We start from the raw sequence: 19,470 nt of genomic DNA on the forward strand, positions 1-19,470 counted from the left end.
AACATTTTGCCCATTTTCATAACTGACAATTAAATTATTCTCTTTGGCAAAACCACGGACCCCAGAGTTTAGATTTCTCTCTATTTTTTCACAACCTAGAGATTTTGGTCTTCTGGAGAGAAAACAGTATTTCATCAGGGTTTAGTGTGCATCAGAGATTAGCTATTTAAGTACTTAATTCAGTCATCCAAACAGTCCTTAAAGTGAGTATCATTTTTATTTTTGAAAGAAAAAAAATCTTCACAGAAGTTATTAACTTGTTAAAGCCTACAGAGCTGGCAAAGCTGTGCCCTGGATTTTGAGCCCAAGTTCTAATTACAGAACTCTTCTTTTTTCTTCTACTAAAAACAGCCTCTATGTTTGTACTTTGTTTACAGAAGGCTGTTACTTTATTTTTTTTATTTTTATTTTTTTTTTGCGGTACGCGGGCCTCTCACTGCTGTGGCCTCTCCCTTTGCAGAGCACAGGCTCCGGACGCACAGGCTCAGCCGCCATGGCCCAAGGGCCCAGCCTTTTCACGGCATGTGGGATCCTCCCGGACCGGGGCACGAACCTGTGTCCCCTGCATTGGCAGGTGGACTCAACCACTGCGCCACCAGGGGAGCCCCGTATGTGGAATAATATCACTTTATTTTCCTGTCAGGATTATCCTTACTTTTTTTTTCTCTTTTTCTGGGATTTTATCACTGAGTGATACATTGCATAACTATTCCAATTATGGCTTTTCTAATATTAGAATTCAATTTTGATAATTGCTTTATGGACAGTATTAACGGTGGAGTGAGAAAAGGGATTTTCAGGATACAGCCCCAAACCATTATTCCCCAACACTAGTCTGTGACTACATTTCTCCTTTTCTGTGAGGAGCGCAATATAAGAGTTTCTGAGGGCTTTACACAATTTAGAGTTCGGCTTTATTGTAATTTAGGACTTTCTTTGCTTCAAGGATGCCCATGCTTTAAAAAAATGTCAAGTTCCACAAGGAAGAAGCCACAGGTCTTCAGAGCCTATGTTTTGTACAGAGAGATTATTCTGAGCATTTTGAATTTAAATTGTTTCAGAAGCAATGCAGCATAATTTTTTCTTTTTTAAAAAATTGAGGTATAGTTGAGGGACTTCCCTGGTGGCGCAGTGGTTAAGAATCCGCCTGCCAATGCAGGGGACACGGGTTCGAGCCCTGGTCCGGAAAGATCCCACATGCCGCAGAGCAACAAAGCCCGTGCGCCACAACTACTGAGCCCGCACTCTAGGGCCTGCGAGCCACAACTACTGAGCCCATGTGCCACAACTATTGAAGCCCGCATGCCTAGAGCCCGTGCTCCACAAAAAGAGAAGTCACCATAATGAGAAGCCAGCGCACCACAACAAAGAGTAGCCCTTGCTTACCACAACTAGAGAAAGCCCGCACACAGCAACGAAGACCCAACGCAGCCAAAAATAAATTAAAAAAAAATTGAAGTATAGTTGACTTACAATATTAGTTTTATGTGTACAATGTAGTGATACAAAATTTTATAAATTATAACTTCCCTTAAAGTTATTATGAAATATTGGCTATATTCCCTGTGCTGTACAATATATCCTTGTATCTTATTTATTTTATACATAGTAGTTTGTACCTCTTAATCCCCTAACCCTATCTTCGCCCTGACCCCCAAACTGGTAACCACTAATTTGTTCTCTATATCTGTGAGTCTCTTTCTGTTTTGTTATATTCATTCGTTTGCTTTACTTTTTAGATTCCACATATAAGTGGTAATAACATACAGTATTTCTCTTTCTCTGTCTTATTTCACTAAGCATAATACCTTCCAGGTCCATCCATGTTGTTGTGGCAGTAAATGAAATGGCAGTATTTCATTCTTTTTATTATGGCTGAGTAGTGTTCAATTGTGTATACTACCTCCTCTTTATCCATTCATCTGTTGGCTATTTTAAATAATGCTGTTATAAACATTGGGGTGCATGTATCTTTTCGAATTAATGTTTTTATTTTCTTTGCTGTATACCCAGGAGTGGAATCCTGGATCATATGGTAGTTCTGGTAGTTCTATTTTTAGTTTTTTAAGGAACCTTCATGGTGTTTTCTATAGTGGCTGTACCAATTTACATTCCCACCAACAGCATACTAGGGTTCCCTTTTCTGTACATCCTCATCAGCGTTAGTTATGTTGAATAAAAGTGGCAAGAGTAGACATCCTTGTTTTGTTCCTGATCTTAGAGGAAATGCTTTCAGCTTTTCACCATTGAGAATGATGTTTGCTGTGGGTTTGTCATATATGGCCTTTATTATGTTGAGGTATGTTCCCTCTATGCCCATTTTCTGGAGAGTTTTTATCATAAATTGGTGTTGAATTTTGTCAGAAGCTTTTCCTGCATCTGTTGAGATGATCATCTGGTCTTTATTCTTCAATTTGTTGATGTGGTGTATCACACTGATTGATTTGCATATATTGAAGAATCCTTGCATCCCTGGGATAAATCCCACTTGATCATGGTGTATGATCTTTTTAATGTATCGTTGGATTTGGATTGCAGGTATTTTTTTTTTCTTTTTTCTGTTCAGCATCAGTGATTTCCACTACTCTGTCTTTCAGCCCACTGATCTGTTCTCTGTATCATTTAGTCTGAAGTTGACTCCTTCCACTGTATTTTTCATTTCAATTATTGTATTCTTCATTTCTGTTTGGTTGTTTTTATATGTTTTCTAACTCTTTATTAAAAACTTCTAACTTTTTACTCTGTGCATCCATTTTTCTCCTGAGTTCTTTGGTCATTTCTACCGTCATTACCTTGAACTCTTTCTCAGGTAGATTGCCTATCTCCACCTCATTTAGTTCTTCCCTCTTCTGGGGTTTATCTTGTTCCTTCATTTGGAATGTGTTCCTCTGTCTCTTCATTTTGCCTAACTTGTTGTTTTTATTTCTGTATATCCGGTATGTTGGTTCCGTTTCCTGACCGTGGAGAAATGGCCTTTTGTAGGAGATGCCCTGTGTGTCCCAGCAGCACACTCCCTTCTCATCACTAGAGCTATAAGCTCTAGTGGTGCCCCCTGTGTTGGCTCCGTGGGTCCTTCTGTTCTAGTGGGCTGACTACTGTTGGTGGTCTGGTAGGCACAGCTGGCCCTGGTCCTGTTGGTTGCCAGGCTCTGCCTTGTGCAGAGGCTCCTGGCCACTGGTTATTGGGGCCGGGTCATGGACGGCTGGCTGTGGAAATCTGGGGAGTCCCTGGGGTGTTGCTGGCCTGCAGCTGGATGGGCCACGTTCTGCCGTGGCAGAAGTCCTGGGGCTAGTGTCTGCCCATTGGTGTGTGACGTTGGTCTCAGGGCTAGTTCCTGTCCTATGGTGGGTGGGGCAGAAGCTCAGGGGTCCTGGGGCTAGTGCCATCTCACTGGTAGGTGGAGCTGTGTCTTGGCCCACTGGTAGGTGGGGCTGGGGCCCAGGGGATCCTGGGGTTGGTGTGCCTGCCCACTGGTGTATGAGGCTGGTCCTGAGGCTAGAGTGGGCTCTCTGGTGGGTGGGACCAGGCCCTGGTGCTAATAAAGTAGGGGGAGAATTTGAAAATGTTGCCTGTCAGCACCAGATCCTACCACCTGGGAGAAGGATCTCCCCAAAATGGCTGCCTCCAGCATCCGTATTCCCAGAGTGAGCTCCAGTTGTCTCCTGTCTCTCTGGGAGACTCCCCAGGATCAGCAGAATGTTCTGACCCTGGCTCCTTTCAAATTACTGCTGCTTCTCCGGGTCCCAGAGAGTGTGAGATTTTGTGTGCATCCTTTAAGTGTGGAGTCTCTATTTCCCACATCCTTCTGGGTCTCTCTAAAGCAAGCCTCACTAACCTTCAAAACCAAGTGTTCTGAGAGCTTGTCTTGGTGACGCTGGACCCCTAGGCAGTGGAGTCCGATGTGGGGAGCCTGTTGTGTGGAGCAAGGAGCCCGTTGCTTCTTGGGGAGAACCTCTGCAATTGTGGGTTGCCCACCCAGGGGCGTGGGTCTTGGCTATACCATGCCTCCACCCCTCCTACCTTTCTCATTGTGGTTCCTTCTTTATATCTTTAGTTGTAGAAGATCTTTTCTCCTAGATTCTGGTCTTTCTCATCAATAATTGCTTTGTAAACAATTGTAATTTTGGTATGCCCATGAGAGGAGGTTAGCTCAGGGTCTTCCCACTTTACCACCTTGGCCAAGCTCCCAGCGTAATTTTTAACTTAGGAAGTGTTGTTAGCATTTAGGTGCTTGGTATTACTGAGTTTTTTTCCTTGCATTTATTTAGAACAGTGTTTCCAAACTTTGTTAATTGAAGAGTACCTTATTCATATACTGACCTTTCAAAGCTACTTGATATTTTTCTTTGAATTGATTGATGCCTTAAAAATTTTTTTGCAAATTTTTTTTAACGTACAAAAGAGTGGCAAGAATAGTACAAGAAACTACTTTTTCCCCCCCTTGAACCATTTGAGAATAATTTGCCTGTGCCCATCACTCTCAGATACTTTAGTGTGTATTTCTCTCAAAGGGATATTCTCCACTGTAATCTCGATCACGAAATTAACACTGTTGTACTATTACCATCTAACCCACAAATTTTGCCACTTATCTCAGTAATATCCTTTATCAAAGCAAAAGGATATTGGTCAGAATCACACAATGCATTTAGTTGTCACGTCTCCTTAGTGTCCTTTGTAACGGTTCATAAGTCTTTCCTTGATGTTCATGACCTTGACACTTTTGAAGAGTACAGGCCAGTTATTTTGTAGAATGTCCCTCAGTTTAGGTTTGTCTCATGTTTCCTCATAATTAGATTCAGATTATGCATTTTTGGCCATAGCATGCAAGCGATGGTGTGTTCTTTTCGTTGCATTCTGTCAGGTGGCACACAATTTAACTTTGACCATTCATAGTGATAACTTTGATCACTTGATTAAAGGAGACATTTTGAGATTATGTAAATATCCTTTTCCTCATCAAACTTTAACCCACCGCTTTAGCATTTATTAGTATTTCTTGGCTGAATTATTTCCGTGATGGGTGTTTTTAATCGAGGGTGTTTCAGACTTGTGTCCTTATAATCCCTTTATTTTGAGTTTTTACTCTGAATTCCTATCTCTTTTACTAACAGTGTAATTTTGGCTACAAAAATCTAGAAGAAAACCTGATGATTCCTTTTTACTCTGTTCCTTAGGAATGGATCTTTGTGAAGTGGTTCTCAGATTTTTGGATTTCAAGGAGCAGAGAAATTCAACAACATGAAGCTCCGTACTTTTATTAGTCATGTGAAGTCCTCTAGTTTTTCCACACAGCACACACACGGAAGATTATTTATCTTGCAGTACTGAAAACACTTTAATTCAAATAATTTAGCTTTGTGAGAAACTCTACCTCATCATTATAAGCAAACATAGTATGCTTGCTGTGCAAATGCAACTTCAAAACAGGTTCTCTTTTCTAGCCCCTAAACAGATGGTGACCCCTAAACCACGCTTATAGAAAGAACTATTATATATTCTTCTCTCCTCAGATTTACATCCTTATTAACACTTCAGCGAGGTTCTGTATTTCTAAGGTGCCAAGGGACATGGCACAAAATGCCTTAACAAAATAAGTGGGCGTTAAGATGGTAAATAATAGACGCAACATAGATTCATATTCCACCTGAACCAACAAGACTCTAATAATTTCAACAAATCAAGTTTTCTCGATTTAGTGTCTTTGAAACCTCACACTTGTATGTGTAAGGTACAGGGTGAGTAGAGTAATAGATTCTGGAATCACTGTGTGATAATAGAATAATAGGGTGTGCTGATTGTGAAATTATCCTTCCTCACGGAGTGGAGTGATAGAAGGGGTAAAGTGAACAGATTGAGTTTGTTTCTAAGAGCCTCTATAAAGCTATCACTAACTCTTTATCTTAGAGTTTCTTTACACGTGAACTAATCCGCAACTTTCCAAGTCTTGAGTTCAAGCCAAAACACACAGATGTAATCCAGCCTAGAGTAGAATTCCCCGGTGGAGCAAGCGCTGGCCTTCGGAATGGGTCATGGAACTCAAAATACAGCCTCAGAGTCAGAAAAATGTTCATGGAGGGGATGTGTATTTGGTTTTTTAAGTAATCTAATTGTGTTAGTAATTTAAAGTCTTCACATTGAGTTAATCTGTTTATGCATTAGAAACCCATGTGTAAAACAGTCTTTATTTTATTGTTTGGTATGAGGAAATTATGAATACGTTTGTATCGATTATGGTTATTATCATTGATGAGCTGGTAGAGAGTAGGAATAAAATATGTTTATCTGTACTGAGATGAAGTTCAGTTTCCCATATTATTTTATATGATTGTCAAATAGTTTATGTGTTATATTCCGGTCTATTTTTTAAGAGGTTTTGTAGGCCTATTGCTGTGCTGAGTGAAGGTATCATATTGAAGGAAGAAATGATGAGTATTCTTTGGAAAGAGAGGAAACTTTGATTATATATCCTGTGGAGATTGTTCCTTTATTACTATGAACATTATAAAGCTTGTGTGCAGTTGTTTATCCTGGATTTAAACAGTGTTTTATCCTGCACTGTGTTTAGTTTCTTAACACATGGTTGTGATCTCTGCAGTGTAAAGTCATTCTAGTGCATTTATGATGTGAAACCAGTCACACCAGTAGATTTCTATTAGCTATAGCTTGATAGAGAAGGCACATGCATTTTTTAGGACATTTAAAATTTTTGAATACCAAATTAAAAGTATGTAGTTCACAAGATTATTATGCTAATTGAAAGTTGATAACAGATAATACATTTATTCATGCTTTTAAAATGACAGGGACTTCCCTTATGGCGCAGTGGTTAAGAATCCGCCTGTGAATGCAGGGGACACGGGTTCGAGCCCTGGTCCGGGAAGATCCCACATGCCATGGAGCAACTAAGCCTGTACTCCACAACTACTGAGCCTGCTCTCTAGAGCCCGCAAGCCACAGCTACTGAGCCCACACGCCTAGAGCCTGCACTCCGCAACAAGAGAAGCCACCACAATGAGAAGCCCGTGCACTGCAACAAAGAGTAGCCCCCGCTCGCCACAACTAGAGAAAGCCCGTGTACAGCAACGAAGACCCAGCGCAGCCATAAACAAATAAACAAATAAATAAATAAAATGACAGCTCTTTCCTCAGGTAGAAAAGTACAAAGTAAATTTGTATGGTACTTTATTCTTAAGTGAATATCCTGAGCAAATAATGGAAGTCACTTTCCTAAGAGATATATAGGATTGATGAGACTTGGGGAGTAGATATAAGTGACTTGATCATATATTGGAGCTGCATCAGGGTTCCTGCTTTTTCCATTCTACTCTGCTCCTTCCCTGAAATGTACTTCAAAGCAATATTGAATTTAACGTTTTGAAGGGATCTTATCTTTTTCAGCAATGTATTTGATAGTTATGGGAACGTTCTTTAAGAAATGGGACAGTGGATACAATACCTCCTTGAAACAATCTCTTCCTTTCAGTTGAACAAGAAAGGCCGATTGTGTTGATGTGGTTTTTTGGGGGTCCTAGAACAGCTTCTGTGCAATTTTTGTTTTCTACTTATTATTGTAGTATAGTGACTTTTCCACCAAAACTTTGTGACCTTGAACAAGGTACTTAATTTCTCACAGTCACAGTTTTCTTTTCTGTAAAAGAGAAGCACAGTGGATGATTTCTAAGGAAGCTTTGATTTGAATTCCTTTTATTTTATGATTTTCATGTGCTGTGTTTGGAAAATAAACTTCAGAACATGAATTACGTTAGGGGAGTGGTTTTATGTCTGTTTTGTTCACTAATGTATCCCCAGTCCCAAGAAAAAGGCCTGGTGCAAAGTAAGCACTCATATTTGTTGAAAAAAATGAAGAAAACCCAACAGAAGAAACTTCAATAGGAAGAAATAAATGGATTATATTTTAAAATTAAATTTTATCTGCATACTTTGAAAGCATTATAGTTTTAATGTCCATCTTGGGGAGTTACTTTTGTAAGACTGGCTATTTATACATACATTTAACTGCAAGTAATAATAAATCTGATTCTAACCCTGTCCTGGTAAAATCCTTTGGTGGCTTTCCGTTGCCCTTTGAGTAAAGAGTAAAACTTCAGCTTGTTTTAGAAAGCTTTCTTAGATCTGCACCTTGCTTATTTTTTCAGCCGTCACCTTCCCCATCTTTTCCTGCCACCTCCTTCCCTTCCCTCCTATGTGCTCACACTCTTGGCTGCAGCTACACTAAACTTCTTTAGGTCCTCAATGTCCTGCTTTTCCACCTTTTGGCCATCCCAGGTGTTACTCTTTTCCTCGCCTCATCTTTTATTTCCTATAACAGCTCTTAGTGCATTAGCTTATAACTGGTAGTTTAGTGTCTGTTCTCCCCAGCTGGGCTTTGGAGGCTTTCTGAGAGAAGGTTTGTGCCTGACTTGTTCACCCTTGTGCACTGTTACACCTTCAGTGATTGGCACAGTCCATGGCCCATGGGGTGTTGATGGTCTGAGTGCACTGCCACCCATGGGCACGGGATGCTGACATTCTGATAAAGCCAGAATATTTCTGTCCTTAATGCCCTGCGACCAATTTCCTCCCAATTCATTAAAATAAATTCTATTTAACAATACCTAATTTGAGTTAGTGACGAATGTTTAAAATAGGGCAAGTGGGATTTGGAATAGGAAGTACCACATTAGCCAGAGTGGTCAAGGAGGGAAGCCTTGAGCTGTTCTGGCAATAGAACTGACATTGGTAGGTGCTCAATAAATATTTGTTAAATGAATGAGACCTAATCAATGAACATCTAGAGGAAGAGGGTTCTAGGCAAAGGGAATAGCCTATAAAAAGGCCCTGAGTTGGGAACCTACTATGACCCATTCAAGGGGCTGAAATCTGGCCAGTGAGGCTGAGACCTAATGGATGAAGCTGAGAAGGTGAGAAGCTGAGAGATGAAGATGTAAATAAAGAAAAGCACCAAAGTATATAGGCTTGTTGGCCAAAATAAGGAACTTAGATTTCAGTGTAACAGTAGTAGGAAACGTGGAAGGGTTTTGAGCAGGGGAATGATATGATGTGATAGCTTTAGGAATTCACCCTAGTCCAAGCCATCAATTCTTGCCTTCACCGTGCAATAGCCTCTTGCACAGTCCTTAGATCCATTCTCTAAAATGGGGCCAGAGTGATTTTTTAATAATGCAGATCTGATTAGGTCAGTCTGTTGCTGAAGACCCTTCAGTTGCCCTTGACAAAATGTTTACCATCCCTGATGTGGGTTACCAGGCCTTGGATAATTTGACATATGCTGAGGGCAGTGTCCGTCTAGATTTTCATGTTCCATTCATACGTTTTTTCATTTCCTTGAAAAGGTCTCAAGTTCTCTTCTCAGAACCCCTGCCCATGATGCTCCTCTTACCTAGACTGATCTTACTCCATTCTTTAACTGGCTAATTCCTGCTCGTTTTTCAGGCCTCACTGTCACATCCTCAGCTACCCTCTGACCTCCACTCTCACACCCAGACCAGGTTCGGTGTTCTACTCTCTCCCTGAGCTTCCTTTCTGTGCTTTTGTCACCCAGTCTTCAGGCACATGCTCAGTTCCAACCTCCCTGCTGGATTGTTAGCTCCGTGAGGACAGGGCGCTGGAGGCCGCTCACAGCTGTGGCTTCAGCACCTCTGTGAGTGCCCAGCCTACGGGAAGTGCTCATATTCTGAGAAAGAATCAACGAAACTGCTTTCCAGTGCCAAGGGTCTACTTCAGTATCCTCTGTGTTTAGCTGTTTTCTCTTCTGTTGAGATGAAGGCTAACGGATAATTTTGTTTAAGATGAGGTAATTGTTTTAAAAAGTAGTCAAGAGGAAAGATGACTGTTGAGACCTCTGTGAATAATTTAATTAACAAACCTGCCTTCACAGCTCATTAAGCTCACCACTGATGGAAACCATTATAACCTGCTGTGAAAAACTATGACTCAGATTGCTCTCTGTTTAAAATTAGTTGAAAATGGTTACTTGGTGGTTTTTGTTGTTGTTGTGTCACTGTATTTCTGTTGGAATACTGTGACTGTTATTGCAAATCGTGTGAGTAAACTTAGCTTCCTGTGCATGCCATGGAGAAACCATTTCTCTGAGTTTAGTCATAAGATAATGGTGTATCTTCACATTTTACCCCCGCTCAGTCTCTTAATTGCATGCCTTCCGTTTGATTGAAGTAGCACTATGATTCAACATTTAGCCACTTTTTAAAAATTAATACTGTCTTTTTTATATTTTAGTTGATGATGAATATTTCCTGTTAGTTTCTAGCAGACTGCATTTGACATTTCATACATGCCAAACCGAGACAGCTTCTGAGATTTCATTCATAGTTGAGTAATTCTGGTGAATGAAAAGTCAGGAATTAACTGAAAGGACCATATCTTCCTGTACAGAAGTCTCCTGAGACTTAACAAAGCTAATTCTAGCAGGTTATTATTATGTGTATATTGCTGGCCTGTAGTCTTCTTCAAACATGATAATTTGTCATAATAGTTTGACTTTTAAGGATACAAGATAATCAGTTTATTAAAAAAGGACATAAATTCAGTATGTATTTGACATCTTTTGTAAGTTACTGACAATATAGAAACTAATCACATTTCATAGTAATAAAATGGAGTTTTTCATAGGATGAATATTCTACTTTTATATCTTTCAAGGGATCTATTGAAACAAAGTTGTATTCCAGTAGCTACAGTGAAATAAAGTTTATCTCATTGGAAAACTTAACTTTAAAAACAGAGGAAAGGGTAGAAAATTGTTTAAAATATTCCGTAAGCTGTTGGGAATATTCTTTTGTTAACTCTCTTTGTTACTACCACTGGACTTGTGAAAAAGAAAAAGGGTTGTAATAAAAGAAGTAACAGCATAGGATATTCCCCTGTCTTTCACTGAATGTTACAAAATTAATCAAATTCATACACGTGAACTTGGAGCACCAGTGTATAAGGGAAACCATATGAATATAGCTTGTTAAGGACCCAGGGAATCTCAGGAGTCAGCATTCTAGTTTGACCCTTTGTCTACAGAATAGTGTAGAATCATGGTTAATAGTTGGATTTTGGAGTTCACAGGGACCTGGGTTCAAATCCTTATCTACTGGCTATGTGATTTGGGTAAATTATTTTATCTCTTTAAGAGTCAGCTTTCTCACCTTTGAATGGGGCAATGATTCTTATCCTGGAGGGTTACTGATCAATGAGATAATATGGTCATATTGCCTGTGACATAGTGAGTTCTCAATAAATAAAAATATTTATAAGGAGATGTAAAGCCCCAGAGAGTAAACTGAATTACCCAAGGTCACAGAAACAGCCCCTGGCACTTTGAGTGTAAATCTTCCTTCCTTTATTGTTAACAGTAGGCTGTGTTAGGCAAGTGGCTTCATTTTGTCTCAGTTTTATCTGTGGTAGAGTAGCTAGAGGCTATTTCTCCTTCTTTCTTTCCCAAGGAGATAATGAACATCAAATAAGAGCCAATAATACCTCAGGACAATTTAGACTTTAGTTTTTTGTCAGTTCAGTTATATAAATGATATATATGTAGAATGATTTAAAATTCAGCGAAGTCTTCTTAGAAACATTTAAAGAAGAAAGTTGACTAAAAGTGGGACATGATTGGCCTTGTGTCACAAGTGACTGTCAATGGCTAATGGTGACCCACAAGGAGAGTAGTATGATATTGTTTGAAACAAAAAATGTGTAAAATCTTGAGAGCAAGCTTGACCCGCTTATGAGTTAATGTGAATCTACTTTGCTCTTCACTCTGTCCCATTCTATCCTTCGTGGGCCCACATGTGACTTTAAAGGGAGAATAGAGGATGTATTAAAAATTGGAAAAGAAAGCTAACATGAAAAGCTTAAAATAACTGATATTATAAATAATGGTTTCTCCCTGATGATTTGCATAATACAGGCATGGCATGGTATAGTAGAAAGATTACTGGCTCAGAGCCAGTTACTTGGGAATGAGTCCTGGTTTTGCCATTTATAGGTTGAGTGTAGTTACATAAGTCAGTTGGCTTCTCGGAGGCTCCTTATTTTATTTATTTATTTATTTATTTATTTGGCTGCATTGGGTCTTCGTTGCTGTGTGCAGGCTTTCTCTAGTTGTGGCGAGCTACTCTTCGTTGTGGTATGCAGGCTTCTCATTGTAATGGCTTCTTTCGTTGCAGAGCGGGCTTCAGTAATTGTGGCATATGGGCTTAGTAGTTGTGGCTCGCGGGCTCTAGAGCACAGGCTTAGTAGTTGTGGCTCACGGGCTTAGTTGCTCTGCTGCATGTGAGATCTTCCCGGACCAGGGATCGAACCCATGTCCCCTGCACTGGCAGGCGGATTCTTAACCACTGCGCCACCAGGGAAGTCCCTCTGAGGCTCCTTAAATTGGGGCAGTGATATTGGCTTAGCTCATGAGGTGAGGATCACGTGAGACCTAAGAACTTGTTTTGTTAATTCTGAAATGCTTCTAAAATGGAATGTAGTGATGGTATTTAACAGTATTTTTTAATATTATATTTTATTTACCTTTAAAAACTCTTCCTTAAGTCAGCCATGAAAAAAAGAAATTGTTTTTGGGTGGGCCGAATTATTAAAAAGATGTTGTCCAGCTGTTCCTGAATTTAAGAGAAAAGGCTAAAGGACTAAGCAAGATGAAGTAGGTTTACAGTAGAGCACAGAGTTTAGATTAGGTATAAATAGTATCTAACAACAATTTGATTTGTTTGAAGCTGTAGTGTTTTTCTCAGGCATATTATAAAATTTTTTTTAGATGCCTTCAAAAACTAGAAATAGATTTACATTTGTTTGTGTTGGGTTAGGTAGCATCCTGCTGAAGATGTAAAGATGATTAACATTACTTCTGATGTTCACTTCTACCCCAAAAGTTGTACATCCACTTTATAAGTCAGTCTGGAAATATTTATAGAACCTGAACTCCTCATAAAAGTAACAATTGTAGTTTTAAAATGTCTTGTAGTGTGCAGTCTACAGATTTTCAGGATTAAATTGATGAGGTAAGAAGCTGGCACCAAAGTCACTGCTTAAAAATCTTTGTACGAAAAACTCTAACTCCCTGTAGCTTTGATTCTCTAAGTAATCTGTAGCAAAGTTTCTTATTTTATTCCTGAAAATCAGAATTCTTCACATCAAACTGTCTTATGTAGGGCAATTGCTTGAGTTGGACTTAATATGTTTCATTATGAATTCTGCATTATATATTGTTGACCTTTTCATATTAGAAAATGAACCTACTGACAGTGGTTATCCATATGTGTATGTAAGTATGTGGAAGAGACTAATGTACTTCTAAAACAGGCTTCCTTCTATATATCTTATGAAAAGATCCTGACCACTGATTTTTTAAAAAATTTAAATGAAGTATAGTTGATTTGCAATGTTGTTAATTTCTGCTGTATAGCAAAGGGACTCAGTTATACATCTATATATACATTCTTTTTCATATTCTTTTTCATTATGGTTTATTATAGGATATTGAGTACAGTTCCCTGTGCTATACAGTAGGACTGTGCTGTACAGTGTTGTTTATCCGTTATATATAACAGTTTGCATCCGCTAATCCCAAACTCCCAGTCCATCCCTTCCCCACCCGCCTCCCCCTTGGGAACCACAAGTCTGTTCTCTATGTCTGTTATTTTTTTTCCTAGAAATCTTAGTGATTTATTTTATTTAAAAATTTTTTTATTGGAGCATAGTTGCTTTACAATGTTGTGTTACTTTCTGCTGTCTGTTGACCATGGATCTTTTTATTACTACTACTGCTGCTGCTGCTGCTGTGTTTATTGGGCACTTATTATGTGCTAGGCATTGTCCTAGGTCTTTAGATATACTAGCACATTCATTTCTCATAAGAACCCACTGAATAAGTACTACTACCATCCCCAGACAAGAGAGGAAGGAACATGTATAGACAGGTTAATTAACTCTGCCAGGGTCATAGAGCCAGCAAGTGGGAGAGCCAGAACCCTTCGTGGTTGGGTTCCAGAACCCATGCTTCTACCAGCCTACAGTGCTGCTACCACTAGTGCACTGACCCTTTTGTGATAGCCCTCTGTGTATTGCTTATTCCCTCATTAGGAAACTAGTTTGGAGAGGATAGAGAATTATATAAAATATACTGTCATAATTATAGTGTGAATTTCAGTGAACTTTCCTTGACTTATAAAATTGGACCTCATGTGTCCAAGTTTCACATGATTTCATGTGGAACTTCAATAGTGTGAAATGTCTATTGGATCAACTTTTATGAGGATATTAGAGAAAGGCAGTGATTAACTCCTGAGCTCAACTCAGATGCAGATATAGGAGTACATGTGTAAGCCACCAAGCAGCAGTAAGAATGACTTAGTGAAGAAGTGGGCGCAGGACACAGCAGAGCTGCCGGTAAGTATGACTCTGATCTTCTTCAGTGCTGATTATTCAGAGAACCAGAATTAGTCCATGAATGTTAGCTTGGTAAACTTTAAATGATCATGTGTAATGCGGGGGTATATGTTCAGAAAACTGATTTGGAGAGAAAGTAGACATTAGCAACTGTCGTATCTAGACAATCAGAATTGTTTATATCGACAAAGCAATTTTCGTGACCTGGCTCCACGTCGGTGTCAGAGACCATGTAAACTATATATTTCTTCTTAATGTTTTAATAGAAAAGAACCTGAGAGTACAAGTCCCAGGTGACTTCAGTATACGTGAACAAATCGAGATTGTATGAAAAACATACTCAATATAAGTGGATTCATTTAATATATTACAAACCCTTGAGCATATTGAATTTTAAGACAGTATCTTTCACAGCAATAGTAATAATAGTAACAACCACCACCACCACACAACTCCTCACATTTGCTTTATGTGCATTATCTTATTTAACCCTCAACCACCCTGTGAGGTAGTCACTGTGTTACTTCCATCTCACAGATGAGAAAACAGAGGAAAAGAGAGGATTGGTTACATGCATGAGGTTATGCAACTAGCAAGCATTGTTTGTTCATTCAGTATTTGTTGAGTGTACCTGGCCCTATTCTAGGTAGTGGGGAATTAGCAATGAGTATAAAAAAATCTCTGCTTTCATAGAAGGACTTTATGTTCTACAAGGGAGCTAAACAAGAAACAGAGAAACATGGAAACATAGAATGAATCAGATGGTAATACGAATTATGCAGGACACTAAAACCGTGTGAGGGAGAAGGGTATGCTGGAATAAGTTGCTGGGGTGGGCTGTCGTTACTCTTTTACACGGTGGTGAGGGTGACATCTCAGCAGACATCTGAAGAGAGAGAGGGATGTTGGTAGGAAGAGCATTCCTGGCAAAGGAGGGAAAGAGGTCCCTGTGCTTGGAGTGCCTGCGGAGGCTCAAAGGGGCCATGGAGCTGCTGTGGGTGAAGGGAGAATGGTGGGATTTGAACTCAGATTTATCTGACCCCAGAACCCATATTTTAACCATTACAGTAGTCTGATGGGGCAACCACAGCATTAGCTGACATACTGTGATCTTGGAGACACTGTATTATTCTCATGGAAAAGAGGGCGGCAGTAGAGTTCTACTCTAGAGGTTCTGTATGTAGAGTTGAGAGTATAGAAGAAATCCCTGTGGCTTGCGGTGCTTTGGAGAATAAAAGTAGGGACTGATTGCAGACCATAAATTTGGGAAACTGGGAGGAGTGTACCTCCCCTGCTCAAAATTCCTCAGTGGTTCTCCATTGCCTTCAGAGCTTTAGAGAAATTAAGTAACTCTCCCAAAGCCCTATAGCAAATAGACCTAGCTTTAAAAAGAATTTTTTTTTCTTATTGTATAGTTGATTTACAATATTGTGTTAGTTTCAGATGTACAGCAAAGTAATTCAGTTATATATATATTTTTTTTTTCAGATTATTTTCCATTATAAGTTATTACAAGTTGTTGAATGTTGTTCCCTGTGCAATACGTAAATCCTTGTTGCTTATCTATTTTATATATAGTGGTGTGTATCTGTTAATCCCATAGTCCTATTTTATCTCTCCCCCTCTTCCCTTTCCCCTTTGGTAACCATAAGTTTGTTTCCTATGTTTGTGGGTCTGTTTCTGTTTTGTAAATAGACTCATTTGTATTATTTTTTAGATTCCACTTATAAGTATAGACCTAGTTTTGAGTGATTATAAAGACTTTGTTCATGACTGCTGAACTATGCTACCCTTCTCAGAAAGTGAAATCAATCTCATGTTGATTGGCTGCTCATCACTTACAGACTGAAGTCAACAAGCCTTGGCAAGGAAGGCAGGGCCCTCCTAGAGTAGCTCCCACCGTCTCTTTTACACTTACTTCTACTGCCCCTCCCCTTCCACCTTAGCATGGAGCAACTTTGCTTACATGTCTGTCTCTTCTTCCAGACAATAAATCATTGAAAGCTTTTGCCCTGTTTTGTTCTATATTCCAACCACGGAGAATAGGACTTGGCATGCAGTTACCTGCTCATTTAAATTAAACTTAGAATATTAATTTTAATATTAATGATGACAGTTTTGGTCAGATCAAAAGAAGTGGAATATGTTGAGCAGTGATGTTAGATAATGCAGAAAAAATAGATAATAATAACCTTTCGTTAAATAGTTGTTTTTATTATGTGTCAGACATTAAACTCAGTCTGAAATACATCATTCCAAATCAAATTCAAATGTGAAAGATAAACCTTATTAGGTATAATTTTAGAGCTAAATTAATATCTTATTAGATACAACTTTTAAGATAAAACTTTTGAAAATGTATTAATTTTTAAACTATTGCTAACTGGATAGTAGGAGGTGTTTCTGGAGCTTTAAGTAGAGGAAAATGTCCTTAGAAAGGGAAAGAAGTCATCTTTGTTTCTTTGTACTCAGTTTTTAAAACGTTACTACAAATGTGTATACTTGGCTACATGCAGAGATCTTCCGGAAAGAACACTGTACTCATTTATAATGGGGATGTGGCACTTTGGGTGAGACAGAGGGCTGTTGGAGAAGTGAGCCCAGATGAGACCCTGCATAATGCCCTGCTTCGTGCTCTTATCAACGGTTAACTGTAAGGGCTTTGTCAGTGCTGTCCTTCCAACCCAAGGCCCAAAGTGGGCTACTTAAGGCCATCGTTTCATAGCCTAATTCCTGATTGTCATTCACTAGGAAATCTACTTGTTAGGAATTCTGTTGAGTAATTTTTGAATAGAAATTCTCATTGCTGATTGCCTTCTGTTTCTCAGACAAGTACATTACCTGAAATTTATATGCTTGTAATCACTGATACATCATTTTTGGACATGTATTTAATTTTGGCTTACATAACATTTATATGTTACTCTAGCAATGTTCAGTTATACTCTGAAATACTTTTAAGTGCAAATTCTCAAAAAAAAATGTCATACAGTTTTCCCATACTTCTCATAGCACAGCATGCCCCCCCTTTTAGGTGGCCTGATTTTATTGTTTCCTTAATTTCTCAATATTTTGTGCTGATTAGAATGGGTGAGATGTTCTTTATTTAATCCTAATACTTAAAACTGTCAGTGGGAAGAACTACATTAGTACTTAGAAAAGATGCTTAAGAAATTATTTTACTCGCCGCCCTTTCCGTTATCCAGTAGAAATTTACCTAAAGCTCTTTCTGTGGTTTTATCGCAGTGACCCGGCAGCCAAAGCCCTGTGGGAAGCCTTATTGAACACCAAGCACAAAGAGGCAGTGATGGAAGTCCGGAGACATCTAGTGGAAGCAGCAAGCAGAGAAAACCTGCCAATCAAGATGAGTATGGGTAAGTTATCCACTTACCCACAGACAGTGACCGCTGGCTCTGAGGAAGTTCATTTAAGTCTGCTCTGATCTGTGGGCCGACCTAGCCAGCATGGCATCTAGGTAAAAGTATTGAAGACGTTTGTAAACTGATGAAAGAGTAGGGAAGGAATTTATATACATGCCCTCGGGGCTCAACCATGAGCTCTTTTCTTAGACTCAACTTTGGGAAGTCCAACAGAGTCCTTGCTTACAAGGCATCATGTTGTTAGTTATTTGATCTAGAACTCTCAAAATTGGTCTGAACTTCCTCCCCTTCATTCTGTCCCACTCCTACACCCCTGCCTCCACCTCCACACTTACTGTGGAGAAGTGATCGCTTATTAGTTTAGACTTGATGAATGAATGACTGTGCTGACAAATCAGTTGAGGAGATGGACACGTTCTGTCCCGGCCTCTCACCCTTAGAGTGGTCTGCCGATTGTCTGGTCACATCAGTGTTGCCCCTTCTTCACCACAGTATGAAATGCCTGATTTTTCTCATTTCCTTTTTTTTTTCACATGGAGCTTTGTCCTTAGTATTAGAAAAATGGGGCTGCAAGGAATTTAAATTTTAAATGGCTTTTTTCTTTGGATTAAAATGTCGGAGAACTAATGTTTTTATTGGAGAAAAGGAATCTGGGGTTTTACCCTTTTTAAATTAAATAATTTTATTACTATGGAAATATTTAAATATGGATATTGAATCTGGTTTTAATAGGTAGAATTTATTTCTGGAAACTTGTAAAAGTTTATTTCTCTATTTAAAAAATAAGGTTTCTCTTATAATCTGCTCTTAGGTATCCAATAAATATTAGTACATTTTACTAGATGGGTAAACTTTTCTTGTTGAGATTTCTCACCCAAATTCTTGATTCCTAATGAGTACAAAAAAAATCAAACTGTCAAGTTGAAATAGAAGAACAAAATTTTGGAAGTAAAAGAATGTGGATGAACCTAGAAGGAAAAAAGTTAGAGGGTCATAATATGAACAAAAATCATAACTTTCAGTGTCTTAGGTGATTATATATGAGGGCTTTAAGGAACATGAAGGGTGATAAGAAAAGTGAAAATAACTAACATTTATTGAGCACGTATGATGTGCCAGGTTTTCTTCTAACTCTTTACATGTGTTATTTAATCTTCACTGTAATTCTGAGACGGGTGCTATGAGTATCCCATTTTTCAGATAAAGAAGCTGGAATAGAGAAAAATTAAGTTGCCCAAGCCCATACATCTGATAAGGAGTAGGACTGGAATTCAAATCTAGGCATTCTAATGTGAGGGAATATGCTTTTTATTTATAAAATTATCCTAACTTCATACAACCAAGGCCAGAGTCCTACATGTTGTTTTGAAGTAGAAATAAAGTTGTTTCTTTGAGATCATCCTGGCATTCGACTATAATTCTTGTATCTTTCTCTCCTTCCTCCCTCCCTTCCCTCTTTCTTTCTTTCTTTCTTTCTTTCTTCTTTCTTTCTTTCTTTCTTTCTTTCTTTCTTTCTTTCTTTCTTTCTTTCTTTCTTTCTTTCTTTTCTTTCTTCCTTCCTTCCTTCCTTCCTTCCTTCCTTCCTTCCTTCCTTTCATTTTTTCTTGGCTTTTCTCTTCTTTCCACAGTTATAGGTACACATTAATAACATATGTTTACCTAAAATATT

General features: G+C 38.8%; 1 protein-coding gene across 1 annotated transcript in view; it reads left to right on the forward strand.

The window, feature by feature from the left end:
- Nucleotides 1–19,470, forward strand: part of SCFD2 (sec1 family domain containing 2) — a 396,683-nt gene that overhangs the window by 29,996 nt on the left and 347,217 nt on the right. Inside the window, exon 3 of the mRNA XM_060148195.1 lies at nucleotides 17,668–17,795. Within this exon, the coding sequence (XP_060004178.1) occupies nucleotides 17,668–17,795 (128 nt within the window). The remainder of the gene's footprint in view (nucleotides 1–17,667; nucleotides 17,796–19,470) is intronic.

Source organism: Lagenorhynchus albirostris, chromosome 4 (genome assembly GCF_949774975.1).
Source record: "Lagenorhynchus albirostris chromosome 4, mLagAlb1.1, whole genome shotgun sequence".
Classification (NCBI taxonomy): domain Eukaryota; kingdom Metazoa; phylum Chordata; class Mammalia; order Artiodactyla; family Delphinidae; genus Lagenorhynchus; species Lagenorhynchus albirostris.